Genomic DNA, 25997 nt, shown 5'->3' on the forward strand with positions numbered 1-25997 from the left:
CTCTAGTGAAATTGATCAGAAAACAAGACAGTGCTTCCTATCCTTTTTTGTTTTTCATTGTAATCTCCCCATCCTGGGAAATGTTTTAGGCTTTATTTTTCTTAATAACCTCTCCCCACTAACGCCCAAGAAATTTTGATTCCACATATATACTAGATTGCCCTTTATGTACTGTATACATATCTGTGCTTTATATTTTAGAAGAGTAAGACCCACCCAAGGCTAATTTTCACTCCTTTAGGGACAATATCCTCCCTGTTTGGAATGCCTAGAAAAAGAGAAGGCACAACTAAGCAATAATAGGAATTAAAAGGATGTATCTGTAGATAGAGCAGAAATATAAGAATTAAACATTCTGAACAATCTTATAACAAGGCATACTAATAAATGTTCAAATTCCTAGAAAAATATGTCATATGAATTGGCAGAAATAGAAACACTAAATAAGTGTTAGGGCTGGGCATGATGGCTCATGGCTGTAATCCCAGAACTTTGGGATCCAAGGTGGGCTTATCACTTGAGGTTAGGAGTTTAAGACCAGCCTGGACAACATAGTGAAACCCTGTCTCTACTAAAAATACAAAAATTAACCAGGCCTGGTGGTGTGCCCCTGTAATCTCAGCTACTCTGGGGGCTGAGGCAGGAGAATCTCTTGAGCCTGGGAAGCAGAGGTTGTAGTGAGCCAGCATCATGCCACTGCACTCCAATCTGGGCGACAAAGTGAGTCTCCATCTCAAAAATAATAATAATAACAATAAAATACATAGATGTTAGTCTGCTCTGGATGTCATAAGAAAATACCACAGGCTGGGGGGCTTAAACAATAAAAATTTATTTACTACCAATCCTGGAGGCTGAAAGTATGGTCAAGGTGCCACCAGGATTGGTCTCTGGTGAGACTCCTCTTCTTGGCTTGCAAATAAAGACCTTCTCATGGAGTTTTCACATGGCCTTTGTTCTGTGCATGCTTGAAGAGAAAACTCTGGTGTCTCTTTCTCTTCTTGTAAGTACATCAGTCCTATTTGATTAAGGCCTTACTCTTATGACCTCATTTAACCTTAATTACCTCCTTAAGGCCCCTATGTCCTAATACAGTCACATCAACTGGTTAGGGCTTCAACATACACATTTTGGGGGAGACCGAATTCATAACATCCAGGAAGTATTAAATTATATCATTTAAAAGTCTTCCCAAAAGAAAACACAAGGATGATATCATACCAGATATTCAAAGAGCAGATTATATTTATCATGTTCGAAGTCTTTCCTAGGAGAAAGAGCTAACCTCCAGGTGCATTTTATGTCTCCTATGACCTAATACCAAAAACAGATAAGGACAGCACAGAAATCGGAAAGTATGGACCCATCTCTCTCATGATCATAAATAAACAAAAAGTTCTAAATTATGACTAAACTCTAGCATGTTTTAAAATATCATGGCCAAGTGAGGTTTATTTATAACATTTTAAAATTGGTTTTGCATGCATTAATGTATCTAAACATACTAAATTCAGATTGCTGGACAGAAACACATGTTCATCACAAAATACCAGAAAAAGCATTTAGATAACATTCAACACTTGTTTGTGACTTGTAGCAAACCAAGATTAGTAGAGAAACTTTCTAATCTGATAAAGAATTTCTACCAAAAGCTTTCAATGAATATCATTGTTAATTGTGATGTTAGAAACATTCTATTTAAAATCAAGAGTGCCTCCATCACTAGTCAACATTGGATTGGAGAACTAGTCAGCACAATGCTTATTCTTTTTTTTAAAAAAATTATATTTTACAAGAAATCAAAATGAATCTACAGATAAATTCATAGAAGACAGTTTAGCAAGGTGGGTCAATATATAAACATGTAATTACATTTCTGTATATGATACACAGTTTAAAAACTTTTAAATTATCATTTACAATAGTAGTAAAATGTAGCGTATTTTGGGAATGCACTGGACCAATGAGGTCAAGATCTTTGTAGGGGAATTTATATGAAAGGCATTGGAAGAGACCTGTGTAAACGGACATGTGCCATGTGTCATATTCACTGATAGGACAACTCTTACTGCAGACCTGTTTCTTCCAAATGAATCCATACATTTAGTGTTATTGTAATCAAACATTAAGAAGTTTTTGGGAGAGAGGAGGCTTGATGAGCTGATTCTAAAATTTATGTCAAAGAGCAAATAGCCAACAATTACCAGAAGTAAAAATGGTGGATGATTGACCGTATTGTGTGAAGACTTGCTGTAGAACTTTGTGTATGTGTCAGATGAGTCTAGGTTATCTTCTGGTTACCCCCTTCCCTCTCCCCATTTAATCATCTGAAAGGCACAAACTATATTTCTCATGTGTATATGTCATTCTCCCATGTATCCACGCCACGTTCCCAAGGGAACGCTGCACATCCTAGTTGCTCAGGCACCAGGCTGTTGGGGCCACCTGAGTCATACCTAGACTCTTAAACATTTTCTGTCCAGAAGTGGCACACATTACTTCTGTTAACTTTCCACTGGTCAATCAAAACCTGCCACGAACATGGCAGGGAGCACAGTACTTCCCTTAAATGGAAAGGGACAGTGATGAATGGTAATACAGTCTTCCCCCACATAGTCATTAAGATAGTGTGGTATGGATGCTGTCAATACAAGTCAATAGATAAAGAGGTTGGCAGTCTGGCCAACATGGAGAAACCTAGTCTGTAATAAAAATACAAAAATTAGCCAGGCACAGTGTGTATGTGAAGAACTGTGTGTATGTGTTAGATGAGTCTAGGTTATCTTCCGGTTACCCCCTTCCCTCTCCCCATTTAATCATCTGAAAAGCACAAACTATATTTCTCATGTATATATATCATTCTCCCACGTAGCCATCCCAGGTTCCCAAGGGAACACTGCACATCTTAGTGCCTATAATCCCAGCTACTTGGGACACTGAGGCATTATAATCACTTGAACCTGGGAAGCGGAGGTTGCAGTGAGCTGAGATGGTGCCACTGCACTACACAGCCTGGGCAACAGAGAGAGACTCCATCTCAAAATAAATTAATAAAAACAGATTCAAATATATATGGAACTTGAAACACAAGTAGTGACAAGATCAATGGGGAAAAAATAGAATTGTTGGGACAATTTGTTATCTACATGGCAAAAAATGAAATCAAATATCTGGCACAAATCACACTTATAAATTAATTCTAGGTAGAATCAAGACTTCAATGTGAAAGGCAAATCTTTAAAACTTGTAAAATAAAATATATTTCACCTGTAACAGGGAAGAAATTCTTAAGATTCAAAATAGAGCAAATCTTAAAGTTTAAGAAAATGACAAGCACTTTGGGAGGCCGAGGCGGGTTGATCACGAGGTCAGGAGTTCAAGACAAGCCTGGCCAAGATGGTAAACCCCATCTCTACTAAAAATACAAAAATTAGCTGGGCTTGTAATTCCAGTTACTTGGGAGTCTGAGGCAGAGAATTGCTTGAACCTGGGAGGCAGAGGTTGCAGTAAGCTGAGATCACACCACTGCACTCTAGCCTGGGCAGCAGAGTGAGACTCTGTCTCAAAACAAAACAAAGCAAACAAACAAACAAGCAACCCACCACCACCACCACCACCACCAACAACAAAAAAAAACAAAAGAAAAAGAAAATGACAAACAACTGGATTAAAATGAACAGCTTTTGCTTTACTAAGAGACAACAAATAGAGTGAAAAAACAAGCCACACCATGCAAGAAGATATTTGCAACAATTGATAAAGGATTAGTATTCAGAATTTAAAGAATGTGAATGAATCAATAGGCAAAAGACAAACACCTAAATTAAGAATGGACACACAGGCATGAGTGGGCACTTCGCAAAGGAGGGAACATGAATCACCCAAAATCATGTGAACAGATGAACAATCCTTTAGTAATTAGGAAACTGCAAATTAAGACAATACTTTTATCTATTGATTAGACATCAAAAAATAATTAGAAATAAAAAATCTAAAATATGGCACTACGAAGAGTCATGAAGGATATGAAGCAAGAAAACCTAATATGCTTTCGGAGGAATTACACCAACTTTACCCATTCTAAAATACCACTTATTTAAAATAATCCGTTATTTTAAACACCACTCCAAAGCAAGACAAAACCCCCCAAAGTCCACTAACCCAGAGCTTTTTATCACTTGTAATTTTTTTTTTTTTTTTTTTTTTTTTTGAGGAAGAGTCTCACTCAGGAATGCTGGAATGCAATGATGCAATCTCGCAATCTACAGCCTCCGCCTTCCAGATTCAAGTGATTCTTCTGCCTCAGCCTCCTGAGTAGTTGAGACTACAGATGTGCACCACCACGCCTGGCTAATTTTTGTATTTTTAGTAGAGATGGGTTTCACCATGCTGGCCAGGCAGCTCTCAAAATCCTGACCTCAAGTCATCTGCTGGCCTCAGCCTCCCAAGTGCTGAGATTACAGGCATGAGCCACCCTGCCTGGCTGTCACTTGTAATTTTTGTGTTAAATATGTTGAAAGATCTATTTTAGACTTATTGAAGAAGAATTTTAAATCATATATCACTTCTGCATACAAAAATGAAGAAAATAAAATTAAGGTGTTTCTATCACAGTCTAACTTTTCTGAGTCCAACTTGAATCCCATCATCAGTGTCCACATTTTTCCACACACTAATGTCTCTGCCATTCAAAGCATTGGTCATATAGCAGTTTTGACACTGGAATGTGAACTCGTCCACACTCCTGCCCTAGAGAGGGGGCCTGTGTTCCTCCCACTGACTCTGGGCAGCTGTGACTGCTTGGACCAATAGAGTACAGTGGAAGTGACACTGTGTGACTTCCAAAGTGATATCATAAAAGGCTCTACAATTACTGCCTTGCTCACTGGAAATACTCACTCTTGGAACTCTGGGCCATCTGTAAAAGCCCAAGTATCCTGAAGCTGCCATGCTGGGAGGAAGCCCAGGTCACACGGAGAGGCTCCATGCAGGGTCTCCATTCACAGTTCCAGCTGAGCCCAGCTTTTGAGCCCTCCTGCCCAGGAGCCACACTTGTGAGTGGAGCAGCCTCCAGATAATTCTAGTGCCCAATCCTTCAAGTCTTGTCGGGCTGCTCAAGCCTTCCCATCTGGGGCCCCAGACATGAGGAAGCCCTCCCTACTCTGCCCTGAGTGCCTGATCCTCAGAACCTGTGAGCGTAATAAAATGGGCCTGTTCCGTGTCCCTAAATGAGGGGGGTCTGGTGCACAGCAGTAAAGAACCAGAATGTCCCTCATTCACAAGGACTCTGGCAACACTGCAGTTTCCATCTCCTTCCAGATCGGCTATCCCCTGGGAGACTTCAGTGTCACACAAATGACCTCTCACTGCCAACACTCTGACCTCCCAATCCTTGACCTCCTCACCCACAGCAATGTCCTCACCTAAGTCACCTGGGCTAACTCTTCCAGTGAACAAACGGCAGGGTCTGGGAGTTTTAAGGGACACCGCGAGGGCTGTTATAAGGTAAATGGAGGCTTCCTCTTGTAGCCCCTCCAAAGGTCCTGTGCCTCCCCCTAGCGTTGTCATCATGCAGGATATTGGGAAGAGCAGCAGGTCACAAAGTCACCGTGTCAAGCCTCCTGTCAATCATAACAGGGAATTCATAACAGAGTTGGGGTGGGAGGTGGGGAATTGGCATCATTCGCTCCAGCTTCTGAGCCGGTGCCTCCGGCTTTTCACCAGCACTTGATTCCGTCTCAGACCAAATATGCGGATGTCCTTCGTCACCTACTCCATGGACGGCAACACCGTCTTGCTGCTCACCTCAGACAAGTGAGTGCTGCTTTGAGCCCCAAAGGGAGGCCTGATGAGCTGAGCCAGAGGGAGCTCCAGGGAGCTCCAGGGAGCTGAGGGATCCCCGGAGACCTTGATTGGGAGCCTGACAGCACACAGGGCAGGCCGGACAGGGCAACTCACAGTACCCACCTGACCTTAGCCCCGGCTCCCCTGCATCCTTCTACCCGTGGCTGCAAGGTTACCTGCAGGCCCCTGTGCTCCAGTTCTCGGCCTCCCCCACTTCACACTCCCCTGCCCTCTCTCTGCCCTGCCTCCTTCTCTGGGAGGTGGCTGTGAGGATTCCCGGGGTGCAGGGGCTGGCGGAGGGGTGGGGGCGTCCTGTGAACACACACCTGTGCGGGCTGCTGCTCTGTGCCTGTTCCCCCTGCCCTGGCCAGTGCGGGAGGGAGACAGGGTCAGAGCCGGTGGTGAGATTCCTGGGGCTTTAGCGCAGGGATGCTGGCAGGACCAGACAGGGGAGTCCCTGAGTGGGGTTCTGAGCTCCAGGCCAGGCTGGGAAACTGAAGAGAGGTAGGAGGAGCAAGCTCAGGTGGCTTGAGGTGGCCTAGCAAGGTGCCCAGGCCCAGCAGGGGGCACTGCAGACTTCCTGTTTGGCGGGAGGTGAGGGCACATGCCCAGAACTTGGCCCAGATAAGGTGAAGCACAGGAGAGGTGAGGACACTGAGGACTGGATGGGGGCCTGGACTACACTTGCAGCTTCGAGGGAATACAAGGTGGGCTGCCACATCTTGAGCTGGGGGAGGCTTGGATCTGTGTGCCCTGCGCTGTGGGTTTGGCAGAGAGACTGGAGTGGGTGTGAGGTGGTAAAAAGCAAGTCTATTGGGGAGGACTGTGGCAGATGACCCAGACGGGGAGCAGGGTTTGGGCATGGCCAGAGGAAGGCCAGGGCATGGCCTTTTCTGGGTATGGATGGGCCTGGCCTCCTCCCCTCCTGGGTTGGGCAGGGCAGGGCTCTCAGAGCTCTGGCCATGGCAGGGACTCTGCCCGGAGTAGGAAGCCATCCTTCAGGGTCCATGCTCTGCCCAGCCTTGCTGTGCAGGCTCAGCCTGTCACATTGGATTAGCCTGACCCTAAGTCCCTGGCCCGTCCCAGTCCTGCCACCAGAGCCAGTCCTGGCTGCCCTAGCCCATTCTGTCTGTTTTAACAGCAGCTGACAGGCCACATCCCCCAGCCAGTCTGCAGATCAGTGTTCAGTCCCTGCATGCACAGCCATCGGGGCTGCCTCTCCAGCGTTTGGTCTTCTTGTTTCAGGGGCACAGAAAGTCAAGGAGGCCAGGCAATCTAAGTAAGTAGATTTGGTATTTCCTGTAGCAGGGTAAAGACAGAGCAGGAAACTGAGTCAGGGTCAGGGGTCTGGGGCTGTCGGGTCTGGGTGTAGGGCTGGGGGCTTAGCAGGATGACTTTTCCCAAATGCAGCCCTACCTGTTAAAGGATGGAGTGCCCAACACAAGAGAGTCCTTCTTGGGTTAGGGTTTGGATTAGAGTAAGAGTTAGAGTTAGGAATGTCAACCCCATTGTCAGTGACTGACTCTCAGTTGCCCATCCCTGGTTCAGGGCTAGGGTTAGGGTTAGGGTTAGGGTTAGGATTAGGATTAGGGTTAGAGTTAGAGTTAGAGTTAGAGTTAGAGTTAGAGTTAGAGTTAGAGTTAGAGTTAGGAATGTCAACCTCATTGTCAGTGGCTGACTCTCAGTTGCCCATCCCTGGTTCAGGGCTAGGGTTAGGGTTAGGGTTAGGGTGAGAGTTAGAGTTAGAGTTAGGAATGTCAACCCCATTGTCAGTGGCTGACTCTCAGTTGCCCATCTCTGGTTCAGGGTTAGGGTTAGGGTTTGGGTTAGAGTTAGAGTTACGAATGTCAGCCCCATTGTCAGTTGCCCTCAGTTGCCCATCCCTGGTTCAGGGTTAGGGTTAAGGTTAGAGTTAGGAATGTCAACCCTATTGTTGGGCGCTAACTCTCAATTGCCCATCCTCCGTTCAGGGTTAGGGTTAGGGTTAGGAATGTCAGCCCCATTGCAGTTCCTGACTCACATTTGCTCATCCATGGGAAGCTCCCACTTTCACCAAAGATGGTCTAAGCGGGGCCCTAGTGAGATTCCTCAGGCCTGCATTCTCTAGAACTGGGATGAGATCAGAAGTCCTGAAATCTATGGTCAACATCACAATGAGGAATGAGCAGGACAGAGCCCTTGCTTGGCCCCTTCTCCATCCAGGAGGCCTTGCATGGTGAACAGTGTCTCCCGGAGAGCTTGGGCACTATTTTTTTTTTTTTTGAAACGGAGTCTCACTGTGTCACCCAGGCTGGAGTGCAGTGGCGCGATCTTGGCTCACTGCAAGCTCTGCCTCTCAGGTTCACGCCATTCTCAGCCTCCTGAGTAGCTGGGATTACAGGTGCCCGCCACCACACCCGGCTGATTTTTTGTATTTTTAGTAGAGACGGGGTTTCACCATGTTAGCCGGATGGTCTCGATCTCCTGACCTCGTGATCCGCCCTCCTCGGCCTCCCAAAGTGCTGGGATTACAGGCCTGAGCCACCGCGCCCGGCCAGGGAGCTAATTTTTAACAGTACATGTGTTTCCATGTCAACCACCTTTTTGGAGTTTTTTTCAGGAAGAAAATAAAAGAGGGTCTCGACCAACTTCAGAAAATGGTGCCTGAAGGACACACATCCATGCAGGCAGGATTTAGAAATGTATACACCCCTTGAGCTCCAAGAATCGATTCTAGTTTACAAGGTCTTAGAGTATCCATGTCCAGGTTCGCTATTTCACTGTCCAAGTTCGCTATTTCTTCATTTTCTTGCAGGCAATTCGGCAGATGGAAAATTTCAACTCCACATGTAAGCACCTGGGGAAACAGAGCTGGGCGAGAGCCTCAGAGAGCTCTGTGTGCAGATTCTGCAAGGCCACCCCTGCCCTGCCTCTTGGAGCAAGTTACTCACCTGCTCTGAGCTCCAGGTCCCTCCCTGGTGCAGTGAGCATAGTAAGCCCCCGCCCCATGGAGTTCCGAGAACTGTGTGGGATCCTGCGTGTGCACCCCTGGTGCTCATAACCCTGAGGTGCTTGCCCTCCAGCTGGGCTGTGTGAAAAGGAAAAGGGAAGAGCCAAGGGGTTTGCCCCCTTGCACGCACCTTAGTCTTCCTCCTCCCTTCCTCGTTTCCCCTCTGAGTGACTTGCATTCCCTGAATGTGTCTCATGCAGAAGGCTGTCCACAGCCGCCAACTCCCCTCCCCACTGTGTGGCTGCAGCTCTTGTCAGGAAAAGGCAGGGCTGGTGGGGAAAGTCATTGAGGTGGCCGTGGGGTCCCCTGCCCAGGTGCCACTGACCTGGATTCCTGTATTCCTGGGCCCACAGATGCCGGCAGGGCTGCCCACAGGCTCTGCCCACAGGAGAGCCCGGCTGCTCCTCCCCCTGCCTGTGCCACAGGCCTGTGCTCGTGGAGTCCTGGCTGGAGCTGCCCTCAGGCAGAGGTGGTGCTGCTGCTAGTGGGTGAGAGTACAGGCAGCCTGTTGAGAAGGGGTCTGCCCCTCTCAGCTCCTCCTTTTTAAATGGGTGCTGGGCTGAGACCTTCCTCACTCTAGGGGTCTCTGGATAGCAGGTGCTTGGCTCTTGGCAGCCTCTCCCTTGGAGGATGAGGCGGGGGCACCTGGCCATGCCCTGGAGTGATCAGTGCTGTGGGCCTGGCGGCCCACAGGGGTCCTGGAGTATTGGGGTGATCAAACCCAGCACCAGATCATGGGAGTGATGAAGTCTGGCGGAGTCAAAGGAATGAGAAAAAGACAGTTTGAGAGAGAAAGTGGGATCAGGGGGCCATCACGAGTGTGGAGGCTGCAAAGGCCCCCGGCTCTGGGAGCCCATGCTATTTATTGGTGCTCAAACAAAGAAACAGGGGGTGAGGATGCAGGGGTTGAAAAGAAACAATGTATCAAGTGAATGAGAAACATATAGCTGCTTGAGATAATGGGAGTGCTAGAAGCAAGGAGCCAGCAAGTCTAGCAGACATGCAAGCCCTGCCTTAGCTTCTCTCCCAGCACTCAGCTTTTCTCCCAACACCAGAGGTTTTGGAGGTCACTTCTAGGACCTTTGCTGAGCAGGCCACTCCTTGCTTCTCCTGCAGACAACAAGGTTTCCAGCATGATTATTGCTATGACCGATGGAACAATGATGAAACATCCATTTTTGGACACTCTCAAAGAAGTGAGTTCAGTTCGTATTTATCAGCATTTTGCTCCTTGTATTTTGGTAATTAATTCTGAATGCCTTCTTTCCCTTAAGCTGAAAGGACTTGGAACCTGGGGGCCACTATTTATACCCTGGGTGTGGCTGATTATAGGAAAGACCTGATAATTCCAAACGGCTTAACCAGGTACCAATATGGAGCCTTGTGGTCAGGTTAGGGTTAGAGTAGGGAAGGGCGTCTCAGGTGGCTTTCCCAGGGCCACCCTAAGAAGGGTCATCTAATCTGCCTCAAGTGAGTTGGGCCAACCCATGACTACTGCAGAAATGACAGCATGTCGTATAAATCCCACCACACCAGAGGGGAGGGCGGAAGAGCTCCCCCTACACTCCCTGAGAGTGGGCTGCTGGCTGGAGAAGGCTGTGGCTCTCAGAGCCTGGCATTCTGCTGCCCCCAAAGCATGGGGGCAGGACACTGTCCCCTGGGCCAGGGGTCTGCTGCATCCTCACCCCTGGGCTGGGGATCCAGCTCTGCTTTCTGTAGATAACAGCAATTGCAGATAGCCCTGACCATGTGTTTGCAGTGGAGAATGGCTTCAAGGCCCTGAGAAGCAACTGTTGATACTGTGAGTGGGTGGAGGTGAGGGGCTAGGGGCCTGGCTTCTGTGACCGGAATCTCACTCTCCCTGCCCTGTCCCACCCCTACTCATGTGTTCCAGCTCACATCAAAGACCTGTCTTGAAGCTATGTTGGTGGAGCCTTCCTCTGTGTGTGTAGGAGGTGAGGGCTGCGGAGGCCCTGTGGTAGCCAAACGGTGGTGTGCGTGAGTGCATGCATGTATGGAGTGTGCGTTTGTTTGGTATGTGTTGGGGACGATGTGTGTGGGGAGTGTGTGAGTGTGGTGTGTGTATGTGGTGTGAGTGTGTTTGGTGTGTGTATGTAGTTTGGGTGCAGTGTGTGTAGTGTGTGTGGGAAGGTGTGCTGTGGGAAGCTTGATGTGTGTGAAGTCTGCGGGGGAGGGTAATATGTGGTCTGTGTGTTGTGTAAATGTGTGTGTGATCTGTGTGTGGGGTGTGTATATGGGCTGTGAGTATAGTATGTGGGGGGTATGCATGAGTGACACATCTGTGTGTGTTGTGTTATGGGTGTATGTGGTGTGGGAGCTGAGGAGGTATGTGTTGTGTGTGTGTGGGGGTGTGAGTGTGTGTACGGGGCATATATGTATGTGTGTGTGGTGTATGTGAGGAGTGTGTGGCGTAAGTTGGGGTGCTATGGAAGTGTGTGGGAAGGGTACCTGGTGCGTGGTGTCTAGTGTGTGAGTTTGTTGTGTGGAGGAGTCGGGAGTGTACTGCTTGTGTGTGTGGTGTGTGTGCATGGGATGTGTGCTGTGTGTTTGCTGTTTGTGGTGTATGTGTGTTTACTATTTATGTGTGTCTGTGGTGTGGGTATGTACAGTAGGACTAGAGTGTTTGGATGTGTTGTGTGTGTCATACGTGGGTGTCTACATGGGTATATCTTGTGTGTGTGGCATGAGGGGAAGGAAATGGTGTGATGGCATGTGTGTATACTTTGTGTGTGCATTCAGTGGGTGGTGGGTGTGTGTGCCGTGGCTGTGTGTGTATGGTATGGGATGTGTAGGTGTGTGCTTGGTATTTTTGGTGTATACGTGTTTGCTGTTTATGTTGTGTGTGTGGGGTGTGCTGGGTGTGTGTTAGGGGAGTGGGGAGTGTGTGGTGCGTGTATGATGTGTGATGTGTGTGTTGTGTGTATGAGATGTGTGGTGTGTCTTTGGTATTTTTGGTGTACGTGTGTTTGCTATTTATGTGTGTGTGTGGTGTGTGGGTGTGTGTGCTTTGGGTGTGTGGTGTGTGGTGTGATGTGTGTGGTATGGGGTGGGTTGAGTGTGTTTGTGGTGCAGTGTGCATGGGTGGGTGGGTGTGGATGTATAGCCTACATGGGTGTGAATGTGAGTGTTGGTGCGGGGGGAATATGCGGGCGTGGGAGTGTGAGTACCTGTGCACAATTAGTGTGTTGTTACCTCACAACAATAAGTTTAACTCTAAAGCAAGAAAAGACATGTGTGAGAAGCTCTCAGGGAAACACCAGCAAATGGCATGGAGCAGCAGGTAACCCAGACCACAGGCCAGGAGCAGCCACGGCTCCTCTCAGGAAGGCCAGGCAGGTGCAGAAGGTGAAATAGTTGTGAAATTTACCACATCAACAAAAGGGGAAACAGGAACCAAGAGGTTATCTCAGGGGATGAAGAACAAGAAGTGGGGGCGTCAACATGCCACATCACCCTGTAAGCAGAAGGAAACCTCCATAGCCCGACAAAGGCGTCCCAACACCCTCGACTCACTTCAATTCCACAGGAAAAATCCCAGCATCTGTCCCTACTGTCTGGAATGTGGCAAGGGTGAGTCCCGGCATGGGTGGTGACAGCCTCGTGTGGTCCTCTGTGATGACCTCTGTCCCGACCTCCGCCTGTGCGTGCTGGGACTCTGCCTGGCCGGCATTTACGCAACTGCGGCTGCTGGAGAGGAAGGGAGCCTTGGTTGTCCTCCATCCATGGGGACGGCATGAGGCTGGGTGCTGCTGGCCCCAGAGCAGCAGCTGGGCTCTGGCCTCCTGGTTCCTAACTGCAGTGTGCCCTGGCAGTAGGCTGTGGGAATAGACACACCGTCCATGTCTGCGTTCTGCTCTCCATGGGCACACGACCAGGAGCAAATTTGTCCAATGTCAGCCAGCTCCAGAGGTGCCTCCCATGAACAGAAAGGACGCTGTCAGGCCTGTCGTGAGTCCCAAGGTACTGGGCTGTGCGGGGACTGGCACAGGGCTGGGAGCTGGTGGGACCCAGGAACAGGAGCTGGGCTGACACTTCCATGATTGGTCCTGGGCTGTGGCCCCTACTCGCCTCTCCCTGATGCAGAGTTGAGGGTGGGGGTGGAGTAGAGAGCTCCCTTCCCCCTCGGGGTCTCTCTGCTGCTCCTGATTTAAAGCTGCTCAGCCATTCAGCCAGTGTGACAGCTGTGCTCCTCTGATGATGTCCCCTGGACATGCACAGGCTGTGGCATCTGAGCAGCCCTGTCAACCCCAGGTGAGGATGTGAGTCGTCACTCCTCCCTGGAGGCAGCAGAGTTGAGGTGACAGGTGCCCTTTGCCCACCAGCTCAGCCCTCTGCCTCTGCCCATGTGGCCTGGCAGTCATAGCCCCGAACTGTCAGTTGGCCAACTTGGGCAAAGCTGCCCCACATGGAGGGTGACAGTCACAGCAGGGAAAGGCCAAGGCAGGAGCCTGAAACCCAAATGCATCAGAATGAGCCCTGTCAGCAGGCTGCCGCCGAGAAGCCAGGAGGGCTCCAGGGAGCCCAGGAAGGAGTCCAGGGAGGGAGGCACGCAGCCCAGACTCACCACCCCCATTTAGCCCTGGGCCTCATATCCAGCCTGGGAGAGGCCTCTGCTGGCCTCACTGCTCCAGGCCATTCCTGAGCCCATCCCCCACACATGCTGGAGGGTTTTGGCAGGCACCTCCCTTCCAAGCCAGGCAGGCATCTGAGGCTCTTAGCAGGACCCCCAGGCTGTCCAGCAGCCACTCCCTATCCTGGATGCCCTGTGCAGAGGTGGGACCAGGTGGAACATAGGCACTCTGCAAACCCTGCCTCACCTTGAAGGGCCGAGTCCACCTTCCTTTGCAGCCCTGCTCATAGGGCACCTCCTCCTGGAAGCCTTCCCTGATGACCAGCCCCTCTGACTCCCTGCAGCTAAGGGCTTGGTCTGTGCCTCTCATCAGTCACTTGTCACCCAGGATGTATCATGAGTTCTGGTTGTCTATGTCCAAGTATAATTTTCTTCTTTAGTTCTTTGGTTTTCTTCCACCCTTTATTGTTGAAATTTTCAAACCTATAGGTGAGTGGAAAGGATTGTGCAATGAACACAAACACACCTCTGTCCACCACTGGGATTTTACACTGAATGTTCGCCCATGCTCCTTTATCTCTCCCTCTCTCTCTCTTCATCCATCCACCTTGCAATACATAGAATACATGTTTGCAATGTATGTATGTTTGCAATACATAGAATACATAGCCCTAGCACAGCCTAGAATGTAATTTGCAAGCACCCGGACTGAAGCTTTGGGGCAGCCCTCAGTCCTGCTCAGGGTGGCCGAGTTGGGCTGACCAAGGCGCGCAGGCTGACCAAGGGGCTGACCAAGGGCCCAGTTGCTCCCTCCCGGGCACACACTGAGCCCAGGTCCGGCTGGCCAGGGCCCTTTGGACATCTGAGCGAGGAAGATATTGAAAATGCTACCTGATGGCATGAGCTTTGGAAGCAGCTGCTGTCGGTCTTAGTGGTGGGAGAGGACCCGATACTTGCCTTGAGGCGGGGCCAGGTCTGCTTGCTCAGCACAGGGCACCAAGCTGGCCTTTCCTGCTCTCTCACAGCCTCAGTGCCCCCACCAGGCCCAGGGTCTTCCGAGGACAGCATAGTATCCATCAAGTGGGTGCCCACAAGGGCTAGGCTGGCACCTTGAGCGGGAAGAGCAGGCCAGGCCTAGCTGGCTGATGTCAGCAGTCAGTGTGTGGGTCTTTGGAGTGAGGCAGGCCTCGGAGCTCCTCATCTGAGGAGCATGGTTCCCTAGGTCCCAGCCAGGAGCTGACATGGAGAAACACAAACCCACTGAGGCCTGCATTTCCCATTTTCCAAGAAAGCTAGAAATCTAGATATTTAGGGGAAATGTTCAGGCTTTTAACTGTGGGCCCCCATTTTTGAAAGTACTTGAAAGCATCAGAAAGCATGTCAGCAGGCCAGCTTCACCCACAGCCCGCCTTGAAGGTGTGACACTGCAGGAAGGCAAGAAGCAGGGTTCACAGGAAGCTTTCCTTGGGTGCATGGACCAGGGGCACCCCAGGCATCCACAGGGATTGGAATGAGCGGGGCCTGGGCCAGGAGGCAGGCGTGGAGGCCAATGCCCTTGGCAGCTTCAGACCTGCGGGAACCCCAGCTGGCTCCTGGGGCCAGCCCCCCCGTCCTGTGTCCCCTGTGGTATTTGTCTCAGGGTGGGAGTCACAATGGTGGAAGGACACACTTCCTGAACCTCAGGGTGGGTGCCCTGTGGTCCTTGCTGGGTCAGGAAGAGCAGGAGGTGAGGAATCACCTGTAGGTCTCTGGAATAGCAGCTAAAACTGGGCCTCTGTGATAGATTCCCCTGAGCAGTCCTGGCCCTGCCCCTGCCCCTGTGGGTGTCCTCCCTGCCACAGGCACACAGAAAGACAGGGAGGAGAGACCCCGAGTGTTCAGCAGCCCTGAAGGAGGCATCTAGGCTTGGGCACCCAGCTGAGTCATGAGACATGGTGTCTTCAGGCAGCATTATGGCTCCACTTACACCTTACATCAGGGAGGGCCTGGCTGAGTGCATGGCCAGTACCCCTGGGGCTTGAGGGAGCACTACAGATTTCAGGGCAGGAATAGCACTTTGAGCCTGCACCGTGCAGGGACCAAGGCCTTTCCTGAGCGTGTTGGTTCAGGGATGGTATGGAGAGAGTCCTTGAGTGTGCTCAAGGCCCAGCTGCCTCCTCCTGGACCCTCAGTGACACCAGATGAAGATTTGACCCAGTGGACACATAGATGTTGGTCAAACACTGCTCCTTCCTTACAGGAGCCTCTGCAAATTCAGTTTTGGGGGAGGATCTCCAGGATCAGGGAGGTCAGAGGGGAAGCAGCCCTCCACTCTTCCACACTCAGACTTTTGAATGTTGTCCTTGCAGATCCTACCATGTGGTTATTCATGGAAATGGCTTTCAGACTCTAAAGAAACAAGACGAAGTTATTTGCAGATTTATCTTCAATGAAAGCACTATCATTGGTAAGTTGTCTCCTCGGTGCCTCTGAGTCACGTATTTCCCATACAATACTGCCTTTCCCCACAGCCAGCCAAGCCTCCCAGCCCTTGCCAGCTGTTCCCTGTGAACCCTGTGGGGTTAGAGGCCATGAAGACAAGTGGAAGGAGGCACTGGGAAGCCCGGCCACCCCTCCCTTCATCTGCCAAGCGGGGAAGTAACAAATCCCAAGAGAGCATCTCAGATCAGGGCTTCCCCCTCAGTGAGGCTGGAAGGACCCGAAGCCCACAAGGCTACTCCTGGGAAATGGTGGCAGCCCCGGAGGTCTGAGCCTGGCTGGCCAGGTGCACCAGTAGCTTGCCCAGAGGGGTGTGTTTACCTTGCATTGAGGGAGGATGCCAGCCTGTAGGCCTGGGCCCTGGAATCCTGGCTCAGGCACACATTGCCTGTGTCACCTTGACCAGATGAGTGTTCTACTCTGAGCCTCTATTTTCTCAGTTTAACATGGAGCCATATGGTGCTGCTTGTGTGTTCTTTAACCAAAATGCTTGGGACCACAAATATTTTAGTTTTTAGATTTTTTTTACGTTTTGGAATGTGTGCATTATGCTTATGTTTCAGCATCCCTAATCCTAAAATTTGAAATCTGAAATTCTCTGAGCATTTCTTTTGAACACCATGTTGGTGCTCAAAAAGTTTCAGACTTTGAAGCATTTTGGGTGTGGATTTTCATATTACAGATGGTCAGCCACAGTTGCACCTAGCTAAGCAAAATCACATGTGTAGAGCAGTTGGTTCGTGGAAGGGCTATAGCATTTTTTAAAAATCTCCTATTATTTGGCTATAGGCATCAGAGGACCTCTGTGATGGTGGAGTGGCCTGAGGAAGCGCACAGTCCAGGCAGACGCTGTGCCCTGGGTGCTGGGGAGGGGGGTGTGCTCTTCCCCACTGAGCGCCTGGGGTGCAGTTGGATTTTTGCATCCTCCTTGATCTTCCCAGGTGGCCCCTTGATACATTCATTTGATGTGATGATAGTATGTTCACTGACATCTAATTCTAGGGCCATGTGCTAATCCCAGGATGACTTCTCTTCCCCCAAGAGGCTTCTTGGCCATTTTCCTCCTTTCCATGAGTACATAAGAAGGGCTGGGCCTGTCATCCCCACATTCCCACTCATCAGCATTGTGTGGATGGTCTCAGGAAATTCGGTTTTCACTGGGTTATACTTTCCAGGAGTGTCTTAGGAACTGAGCAGCCCCTTTCTAAGGAAAGGTAACGCTTATTGAGCACTTACATCAGATATTGTGCCAAGTGCCTTACGCACAGTATTTCCCTGAATCCTCAAAGCAGCCTAACAGAAATTCCTTTGTATGTGTCAACCTAAATAACAGACAGACAAGGGCTCTTTACAAGAAAATGATGTTCATCTGAGAATGGGCATCACAGTGGGAATGCGCATGCCATAGGAAACTACATGCATATTCAGTAAAGGTAGATTTGACAGGAGATGTGAGGAGGATTACATAATTATTTGAGTTAATTCTTCTTGGCTACTAAGGTCAATAATAATAGAGATTACCGCAATGTGAGGTTGCATGGGCAGTTGCTGGGCAGATGTCCTGGCAGAAGTATTTTTTGTGTAAGTTTGCAATGGTCTTTGTACAAGGTTGTAGTTTTTACAGATTTGTGGTAGTTTTTGTTATCAGGTATACAAGCTTGTGAATCTTCTCTTCATAAACTTCCCCAATTCAGCTTGCCAGGATTTTTTGTTGTTGTTTTTTAACATGTTAATTCTATTTTGATTCTGACAACTTTCACAGTTTCTACCTTTTGATCAAGATCTTTCTGCAAATGCCTCGCAAATCAATCATTCTGTAATCAGGTTTTGACTGTCCCTGGATAATGAGATGGGCCTGTCCTGGTTGCAGGTCTTGGTCCATTTTGGAGGGGGCAACTGGTAACTAGGAATAAGTGTCAAACCCTTTTAGTCGCATTTGACCTTTCAAGGATGTTTGAAAGGAGTGACTCTCAGGTTAAGTCTATCTTGAGTCCATTATTAAGTTCAATTTTGTGGGTTCCACAGTCTTGCTATTATCTCAAAATGATGGGCTAGCATTATGGTTACAAGTTGTACTTCTGCAAAAATTTAGCAAGTAGCATATAGAAAGTTTAAAAATGGAAAATATGGTTTGCATAATAGTTTTGATCCATGAACCTAGACTTAAAGACAACTGTATTCGTTTGTTCTCATGCTCCTAACAAAGACATACTTGAGCCTGGGTAAGTTATGAAGGAAGGAGGTTTAATTGACTCATAGTGTCACTCGGCTGGGGAGGTCTCACAATGACGCTGGAAGAGCAAGAGACATCTTACATGGTGGTAGGCAAGACAGAATGAGAGCCACACCAAAGGAGAAACCCCTTATAAAACCATCAGCTCTCCTAAGACTTCTTCACTACCACAAAAACAGCATGGGGGAAGCCGCCCCCATGATTCAATTATCTCCCACCGGGTCCTTCCCATAACAAGTGGGAATTGTGAGAACTACAATTCAAGATGAGATTTGGGTAGGGACACAGCCAAACCACATCAGTAACCCATCGAATGAATCAAATGACCATAAGGAATTAGGTGAGATCTGTTTTAACCATGTGGCCTGTTTTCTTACTTTGTGTATATTGGTATTGACTTTCCCAGCGGAATTTATCCAGGTATGGCATGTAGTATCAGCAATAGTACAGACGTTTGCTTATTTAACCAATGTATACCAAAAGATCTCTTAGGTCAGGTTCTGGCAAGTTACAAGCAAAAGGTACTAACTGTGAAATTTCAATTACTCCATTATCTTGCCAAGTGAGCAAGGTAGCCTTAAGGAGCGTAAGAGTCTCATTATACTATGGAGTCTTTGCCAATGTCTTGAAAAAAAGCTGTCTACAGTATGCAAAGGTCAACTTCTCATCCTGATTTGCAGTTTGTCTCTGGTCATGGCATCAAATGGTTTGGTAAACTTTTTATGTGGCCCATACATCAGGCACATGGCTGGTTTCTTAAAATTCATCTAGTTTCAGCTTATAGGGCTTTTGGAACAGAACAGTTTTCCATTCATAGTAATTCCATGGAAGAAGGTTGGATTGGAGGAACATAGAATAATTCGGGATGTGGTCTAGCTACAGACAGATAACAAGAACTTGGACAACAACTGAGTGCAAATGCTTTTTGAGTAGAATCCAAAAAACTTAGCATAGCCGTGGTTAAAAATCTGATAAAAGTTCACAATCGACAAGAAAATTTAGTTGTTTCCATTACCTGCAGGAATTTAAGATATCAACCATAATCATAACTGATAGCATCATATCACAAGTATCGGACTTACAAATTTCATATAATGTTTAGAATACTCACATCAATAACATAGCCATATAAGTAAAACTTTAAAGAAGTTTTAACATAACAACCCAAATTATGACTGATAGTATATTAGATTTTGTTATATAATTTTTAGAACATTCCTATCAATAGCCTACCCACAAATGTGACTAAAAGAAGATGTAGCCTCACTTCTCATTTGACAATCCTTGTCATATAATTTACCAAATAAGCCTAATCATTTAATATCTCCATAACTTAAAAGATATCTTCTTTGATATTCTCCAGGGGCCCAACTAGAAAATCTCAAAGTTAATTGCAGTTCAAAAAGACTTAATTTAGAATTTTGATCCAAGAGAAGCCCACCAAAAATGTCAAGAGATTCAAAGCCCTAGATCAAAATAGAATCATAGGTCACTGTTAAATAATAGTCATTCATTTAACTCGAGTGATTATCAGGAAACTTCAAAAGCAATACAGAAAGTTACAAAGATTTTAAAACCTTAACCTGTTCAAAGCTCAGTTTTCTTAAGTAATCGAAAATTTAATAAAGACAACACAGAAAATTATCTTGGTAAAATATAAATATATAAATTGTTTGTCTTTTAGGTCAATTACCAAAAGGTAAAAAAAGAAATTTCCTGCAATGTAATTGCTTCTTCTCATGGGAAGCCCGTTCAGTATGGAAACTGAACCTGATGAAAGGGTCCTGAAATTCAATTAGAGATAAAATAATATATCCAAGGGTTATGAGTGTACACTCATAGAAGAGTATAAACAAGAAGACTAGTACCTTGAGCAGAGGAATACAGAGCTCTTAGATAAAGTAAAAACGCGTGAAGTTTCTTGGTAGCATGGAACAATTCACACATATCAAGAAAAGCCAAGAATACGTAATCTAGTTATATTGGAGGAAAACATTGCTTTTCTTGGCCTTCAAGATAAACATTATAGTGCCAGGCCATAAAAACCGAGTTAGAACTGGAGGAAAAATGTTAGAGCAGCTGATGAAAAAGTTGGAGAAGAGAGTTATCACCTCAGCCAACCAAAAAGCTGCAACTTTTCGAAGGAAGAGAGTAGGAGCGCTGCAGGCTATGGTGTATGGCCTGCAAACCATGTGCAGTGGGACGCAGCAGAAACTGAACTTCTGAAATAAGAATCTGAGGAAGACCCTACCTTAATAAATAAAATTACCATTCTTCATGAAAAAGATTACATTCCTTACCTGAAACTGGGGAAATTAAATGGATCTCAGGAAAAAATGTGCCAGAAATAGAAACTGACTGCAGTTTAGAAGATGGCTGTTAAAGAAAACAGAAGTCAGAATTAAAGATCACAACCTCTTGCAATGTTACTAATAGCAAATCAATATTTCAAGAAAACTTTGGTATTCTAACATAGGAGACCAATTTTTTAGTTTAGTATTACTGTATTTTTAATACCAGAGCTCAATCTTTATGAAGACTTATACATAATTTTATTCTGATTATTACCAAGTCAATTACATGCGAAAATTTTTTCATCAATTTACCTGCCATGAATATTTTTGTTTTTATTGCATTTGGTTTTGGGTTCTTGGTCATGAAGTCTTTGCCTAAACCAGTATCTAGAAGGGTTTTTCTGATGTTATCTGCTAGAATTTTTACAGTTTCAGGTCTTAGATTTAAGTCTTTGACTCATCTTGAGTTGATTTTTGTATAAGGTGAGAGATGAGGATCCAGTTTTATTCTTCCACATGGTGGCTTGCCAGTTATCCTAGCACCATTTGTTGAATAGGTTGTCCTTTCCCCACTTTATGCTTTCGTATGCTTTGTCAAAGATCAGATGGCTATATGTAAGTATTCATGTTTATTTCTGGATTCTCTATTCTGTTCCATTGGTCTATGTGCCTACTTTTATACCAGTACCATGCTATTTTGATGACTATAGCCATGTGTATAGTTTGAAGTTGGGTAATGTGACGCCTCCAGATTTGTTCTTTTTCCTTAGTCTTGCTTTGGCTACGTGGGCTTTTTAGGTTCCGTATGAATTACAGACACACGGAACCAAACCAAAATCATTGTTCACAGGGATTTTAACCCAGGTGTGCAGATCAAACAAATATTTAATTAGGCATGCAGAACTAAAAGTGAATTTGCCAGAAAAGACATGCCTCACAAACAAATGTAAATTATGTAGAAACAAGGGTGCTCAAATCAGAAAAACATTTGTCATTATACCAGAAAGAATTTACCAGAAAAGACAAAAAATTGTTATTTCAGGAGGGATGTAAGGTCTTTGACTTATCCAAATCAGATGCTGAATGAAGTCAAGAGCTTCTACCCAAAAGTAGGAGGCTCAGCCTGAAAGAAGACCCTCCAGGACAGAAAAGGCAAGCACAGAAACAGAGAGCTCCAGGGGCTCAAGTGAGGACTGCACACCAGTTCCAAGAATGGCTGATTTCTTCCAATAGTGGTCCTACTCCAGGTCCTACGTCTGGACACCATTTATGTCAACCTGAACAACAGAGTTTCTCTCTAAAAGAAAACAGTATTTATTCAGGAATAGTGCCTGGCACTAGGAATATGTGTGCCGTGGTAATGTGCATAATCAGGGAGGTAACAGAAGACAAAGGCTTTTAAAGAAGAAATGAGGATTAGGGAATTGTTTTGAGATCATTACCCTTGTCTAAACAGATCAATAGCAAGGGTGACACTAGTCCAAGGCTGGACAGGTAGTTCTTGGGAACATGTTCCTGTGGAAGTATTTTTTTGTGTTAAGTTTGCAATGGCTTTTGTGCAAGGTTGTGGTTTTTGCAAAGTCTTTTGTGATAGTTTTTGCTACCAGACATATAGGCATAAAAACCCTCTATTTGCAGCCTTTCTTAGCCCTGTTTGTCATGGACTTTAATTTTTTTTTTTTTTTTTAACACAAATGACTCCATTTTTAGTTCTGACAACGTTCCTGTATGGATGGAGAACTAGAGAGAAGCATGATGGAAGAGCCTGCCCAGGGCCATACAGTTCATGTTGCAGTGCAGGAAAGCAGACCCAGGAGATCTGCCTGCCCTACCAGGGCCTTCTGCCTCCCTGTGATGGCAGCTGCTGGGAAAGGGGGTACCCAGCCTACCTCCATGAAGGGCATTCAGCTGCCTCCTCTGTGGGCCTGTGGCTGCACTGGCTTCCCAGACTGGAGGTTACCGTCTACCTCTCCATACACAGGCCAGCACTGACGTCTCGCAGCGGGGAGCCCTTGCCACAGCTCTGGGCACCTGTGTAGATGGCCATGCTGCTCCTGGTTGATGGCTTGTCCAGGAGTAAAAAGCTTGTTTTTAAAAATAATTGAGAACAACCTTTAAACCTATTTTCACTATTAGGAAGATATCCCCTGAAAATGTCCCTGGAGTGTTGGCCACCACTGAACACGCCTCCCCTGCACCCCCCACTAGACGGCAGCGTGCCTTCCCTGGCCACTGATGCCAGCCTGGAGGTGCAGGTCAGGGAGAGACTTCCCTCTGTCCTGCATCTGTCCCTGTGGGGAAGCAGGGGCAGAGCCTGGTTCTGGCTTCTGGGAAGCACCTGGATACGATTTTTGTCAACCAAAATAACAAACAGCGTCTCTAAACAGAAATGCTCTTTATTCAGGAACAGGGCATGGAAAACACATGCCAGAGTAAACTATGTGCATATTTAGGGAGGTGAAAAAAAAACAGAGAAAGGTTTTTAAAGGAAAATGAGGAGGATGCCATAATTGTTTTGAAATCATCCTTGGCAAAAAGGTCAATACCATGGGTTCTGCCAGTCCTAGGTTGCCAGGCAGTTGCTGAGCCCTGGGAAGCCGAGGTCCTGGCAGCCGAACCCAGTGGGTAGAGAGGTGGATCAAGGCCAGCAGGCAGATGCCCACGCCCTCCCCCACAGTTCAGGAGCCATGAAAAGGGTGTGGGCTCAGGAGTGAGAAGGTTCCATGTCTACACGTTAATGAACTCTCCTGAGCCCATCACGCTCCCACAAAAATGAATAAGTAAATATATAAATAAATAAACATTGGGAAAGAAAGTTACAGACTTAAAACAAACAAACAAAACCAGTCCCCTCTTCAGGCTTCCCCCTTTTGGTAAATGGTGTCACTGTCCAGCCGGTTGTTCTGGTCAAACACTCAAATGTCATCTTTGACTCCTCCGAGCTTCCTCTTCACATCCATCCCACCAGCAAGTCCTGTTGCCTCCATGTGCAAAATATATCCTGGATCTGCCCAACCTGGACAGATTCACTGCACAAGAAATAAAACCCCAACCCCTTTCCAGGGCCCAGGAGGCCCTGCCCCCTGTCCTGGGTCACCTCTTTCCCTCCTTGACAAGGTCAGTGAGTCACTGCCCAGAGCATTGGCACAGGCCACTCTCTCAGCCCCAAGCACCCTTGCCTGGGATCTTTGCCTGGCTGGCTCCTCATCTTTTTAATCTCAGCTGGATTGTCACCTCTTCAGAGAGAATTTATTTTTCATGGAAGTTTACAACACTATACAAAGTAGCAAGAATTGTGCCATGAACTTGAAGAAGCCATCACCTACTTTCAATCATTCTTAACCTGCCCCCACCTGCTTTCCTTGGTACCCTTACCACAGAGTATTTTGAAGCAAATCCCTGGCCTTGCATCATTTCATGATCCTCTAGACCAGAAATTGTGGCTCTACAAGATAGGAGAAGTCACGCATAATGAAGTGACTGTCCCTTCCCCTCTGGTCCCCTCATGTCCTCTGGTCATGGACATCACAGCACGTTGCACTCTTTATCATCTGTTTTGTCCTGTTTACTTTATTTTATTTTTTTACAATTTTGTTTTCTGTGTCCCATGCAATCTCTAAATGTGAGTCCCTTGAGAGCAGGGACTCTGCCTGCCTGTTCCTGTTACACAGCAGAGCACTGCACAGGGCCTGGGTGTGGTGGGTACTCACAGGGGTCTCTGTAAGAGGAAGGCAGAGCCCAGATGCTGGTCCTGGGCCACAGGGTCAGCTCTGCATGCTGAGGACAGGCATGGGGAGAGACAGTGGTCAGATGTGTGCATCGACATTCTTCCCATGTCATTTCCTTTTAAATGAACATCCAATTAGTATGGACAAGGCTTCCAAAACTTACCCTGGACCAAAGATAGAAAAACCTGGCAGGAGGCCCTATAGGATAGGAGGCCAGGGAGTCGGGGTTGGGCACAGTGAGGTATACACAATGTGGATGTCCCCCCCCCCTGCCCCCCGCTGGGGCTGCACGTGTCTGACACTGGGCTAAGGGCACTTTCCCCACCTTTTATCATTGGTGGCCCCAAAGGTATTCAGGGATCTGCAGTGTTCTAGGGTCTGTGAGGAGGGCAGGATGCAGGAGATAATTGCCCGAGGAATGGTACCTTTGCTCCAGGTTGCCTCTCAGAGTTAAGCCAACAGACTCTGTAAATACAGAAGAGCCAGGATGGTGACACCAAGCAGTGGTCCCTGGTCATTTAGGACACGGTCACAATGGCATGAGACCCCATGCAGCGCCCCTCACTGCCTGACCCGCTTACCCTTTGGTCATCATTGCTGAGTTGACCTGCAAGTGTTTGGGGAATGACCTCTCATGACCCATGCTGTCCACTGGCCAAGGGCAAGAACTGCATCTCTCCGGGCTGGGTCTCGCCATCTGCGTTTTCTGTGCTTTAGGGAGTACTTTATTGAAGTCAGCTTGAACAACGGCAAAACATTCTTCAAGAGCAATGTCAGCGTCACCAGCAGCACATGTGTGAGTACCAGGATGGGGTTGCAAACATGTATGAGGACTGTCCAGAGCCTCTGCACTAGAAGGAGATATACCCTGGGGAGGACAGAAAGGGCAGGCAGTTCCCAGGCAGTCCCAGAAAGTAGTGTGTGCAGCAGGCACCTGAGGCTGCTCCAACCAGGCTTCCAGATGGTGCAGGTGGGTGAAGCTAGGAGGCTGTCTGCCAGGAGCCAGAGTCCAGCACCTCCTGGGTGTCCAGCTTCTCCACATGGACCTCCCAGGCCCAGGAGTTCTGGAGGATTCCACACACTGCCGTCAGGGTGTGTGTGTGCTACTGAACTGGTGCCCCAGCTGCTGATCTGGTCCTAAACCCACTCATGACCCTGGCCCCCGAGCCTGCCTGGTTGTAAGCTGCTGTCATTCAAGGCCCAGATGCCTTGAACCTTTCTGCCTCTGCTCCTTGCTTGAGTCCCTGAGATGTCCCTCTCCGCTCCCTCGCTGAGTTCTGCATTTCGTCCCCTCCTGTTGGATGAAGGGGAGGCTCTAGGGCACTGGGACCTGGGCTCAGCTCCAAGAGGCCCCTGGGAATGGAGATGCTGTATCCTAAGAGTCTGCCCTTCAGAGCTCCACATCTTTGGGCAGCTTGGCCCAGGGCCACATAGGCAGGAGGATGTGCTGGAGGGACGCGCGGGAGGCCTGAGCCCACTCCACTGCCTTGTACCCAGTCTTATATGTGAGGACTCACCAGTGTTGACAGTCCTCCCTCTGGGTCTCCCCTTGCCTGTCCCTGCATATCCACGCATGGATTAGCAGGCTGAACACACACATTCCCCATCAGGATTCCACCCACTAAAGGCTCCACGGTGACAGGCATATCAGGAGCAGCCCTGGGGCTCCAGCCTCACCAGCGGCCTTCATGCTCAGCCTCAGTGGTTCCTCTCCTTCAGCCAGCTGGGTTCTCAGCACAGGCCCCCTCTCCTCCTCTCCCCTTCCCTCCCTGCCCTCCCCTGCCCTCCCCATCTTTCTCTCTAAACAGAGCTCTGGGTTTGGGGAAGGCCTGGGCAGCTT

At 47.8% G+C, this 25997-nt stretch overlaps 1 protein-coding gene across 17 annotated transcripts in view; it reads left to right on the forward strand.

Annotated features, from left to right (window-relative positions):
• Positions 1-25997, forward strand: part of LOC123575473 (uncharacterized) — a 79195-nt gene that overhangs the window by 11515 nt on the left and 41683 nt on the right. For 3 of the 17 annotated variants that reach the window (XM_074001586.1, XM_074001587.1, XM_065520690.1), the window contains exons 4-8: positions 5725-5814; positions 7090-7123; positions 8639-8672; positions 9950-10029; positions 15773-15870. In XM_074001586.1, coding sequence (XP_073857687.1) covers positions 5725-5814; positions 7090-7123; positions 8639-8672; positions 9950-10029; positions 15773-15816 — 282 coding nt within the window. In that variant the 3' untranslated portion in view covers positions 15817-15870. The other 14 variants (XR_012417699.1, XR_012417701.1, XM_074001585.1 and 11 more) reach the window with 9 other exon arrangements.

The sequence above is a fragment of the Macaca fascicularis genome, chromosome 9, assembly GCF_037993035.2.
Source record: "Macaca fascicularis isolate 582-1 chromosome 9, T2T-MFA8v1.1".
Taxonomy (NCBI): domain Eukaryota; kingdom Metazoa; phylum Chordata; class Mammalia; order Primates; family Cercopithecidae; genus Macaca; species Macaca fascicularis.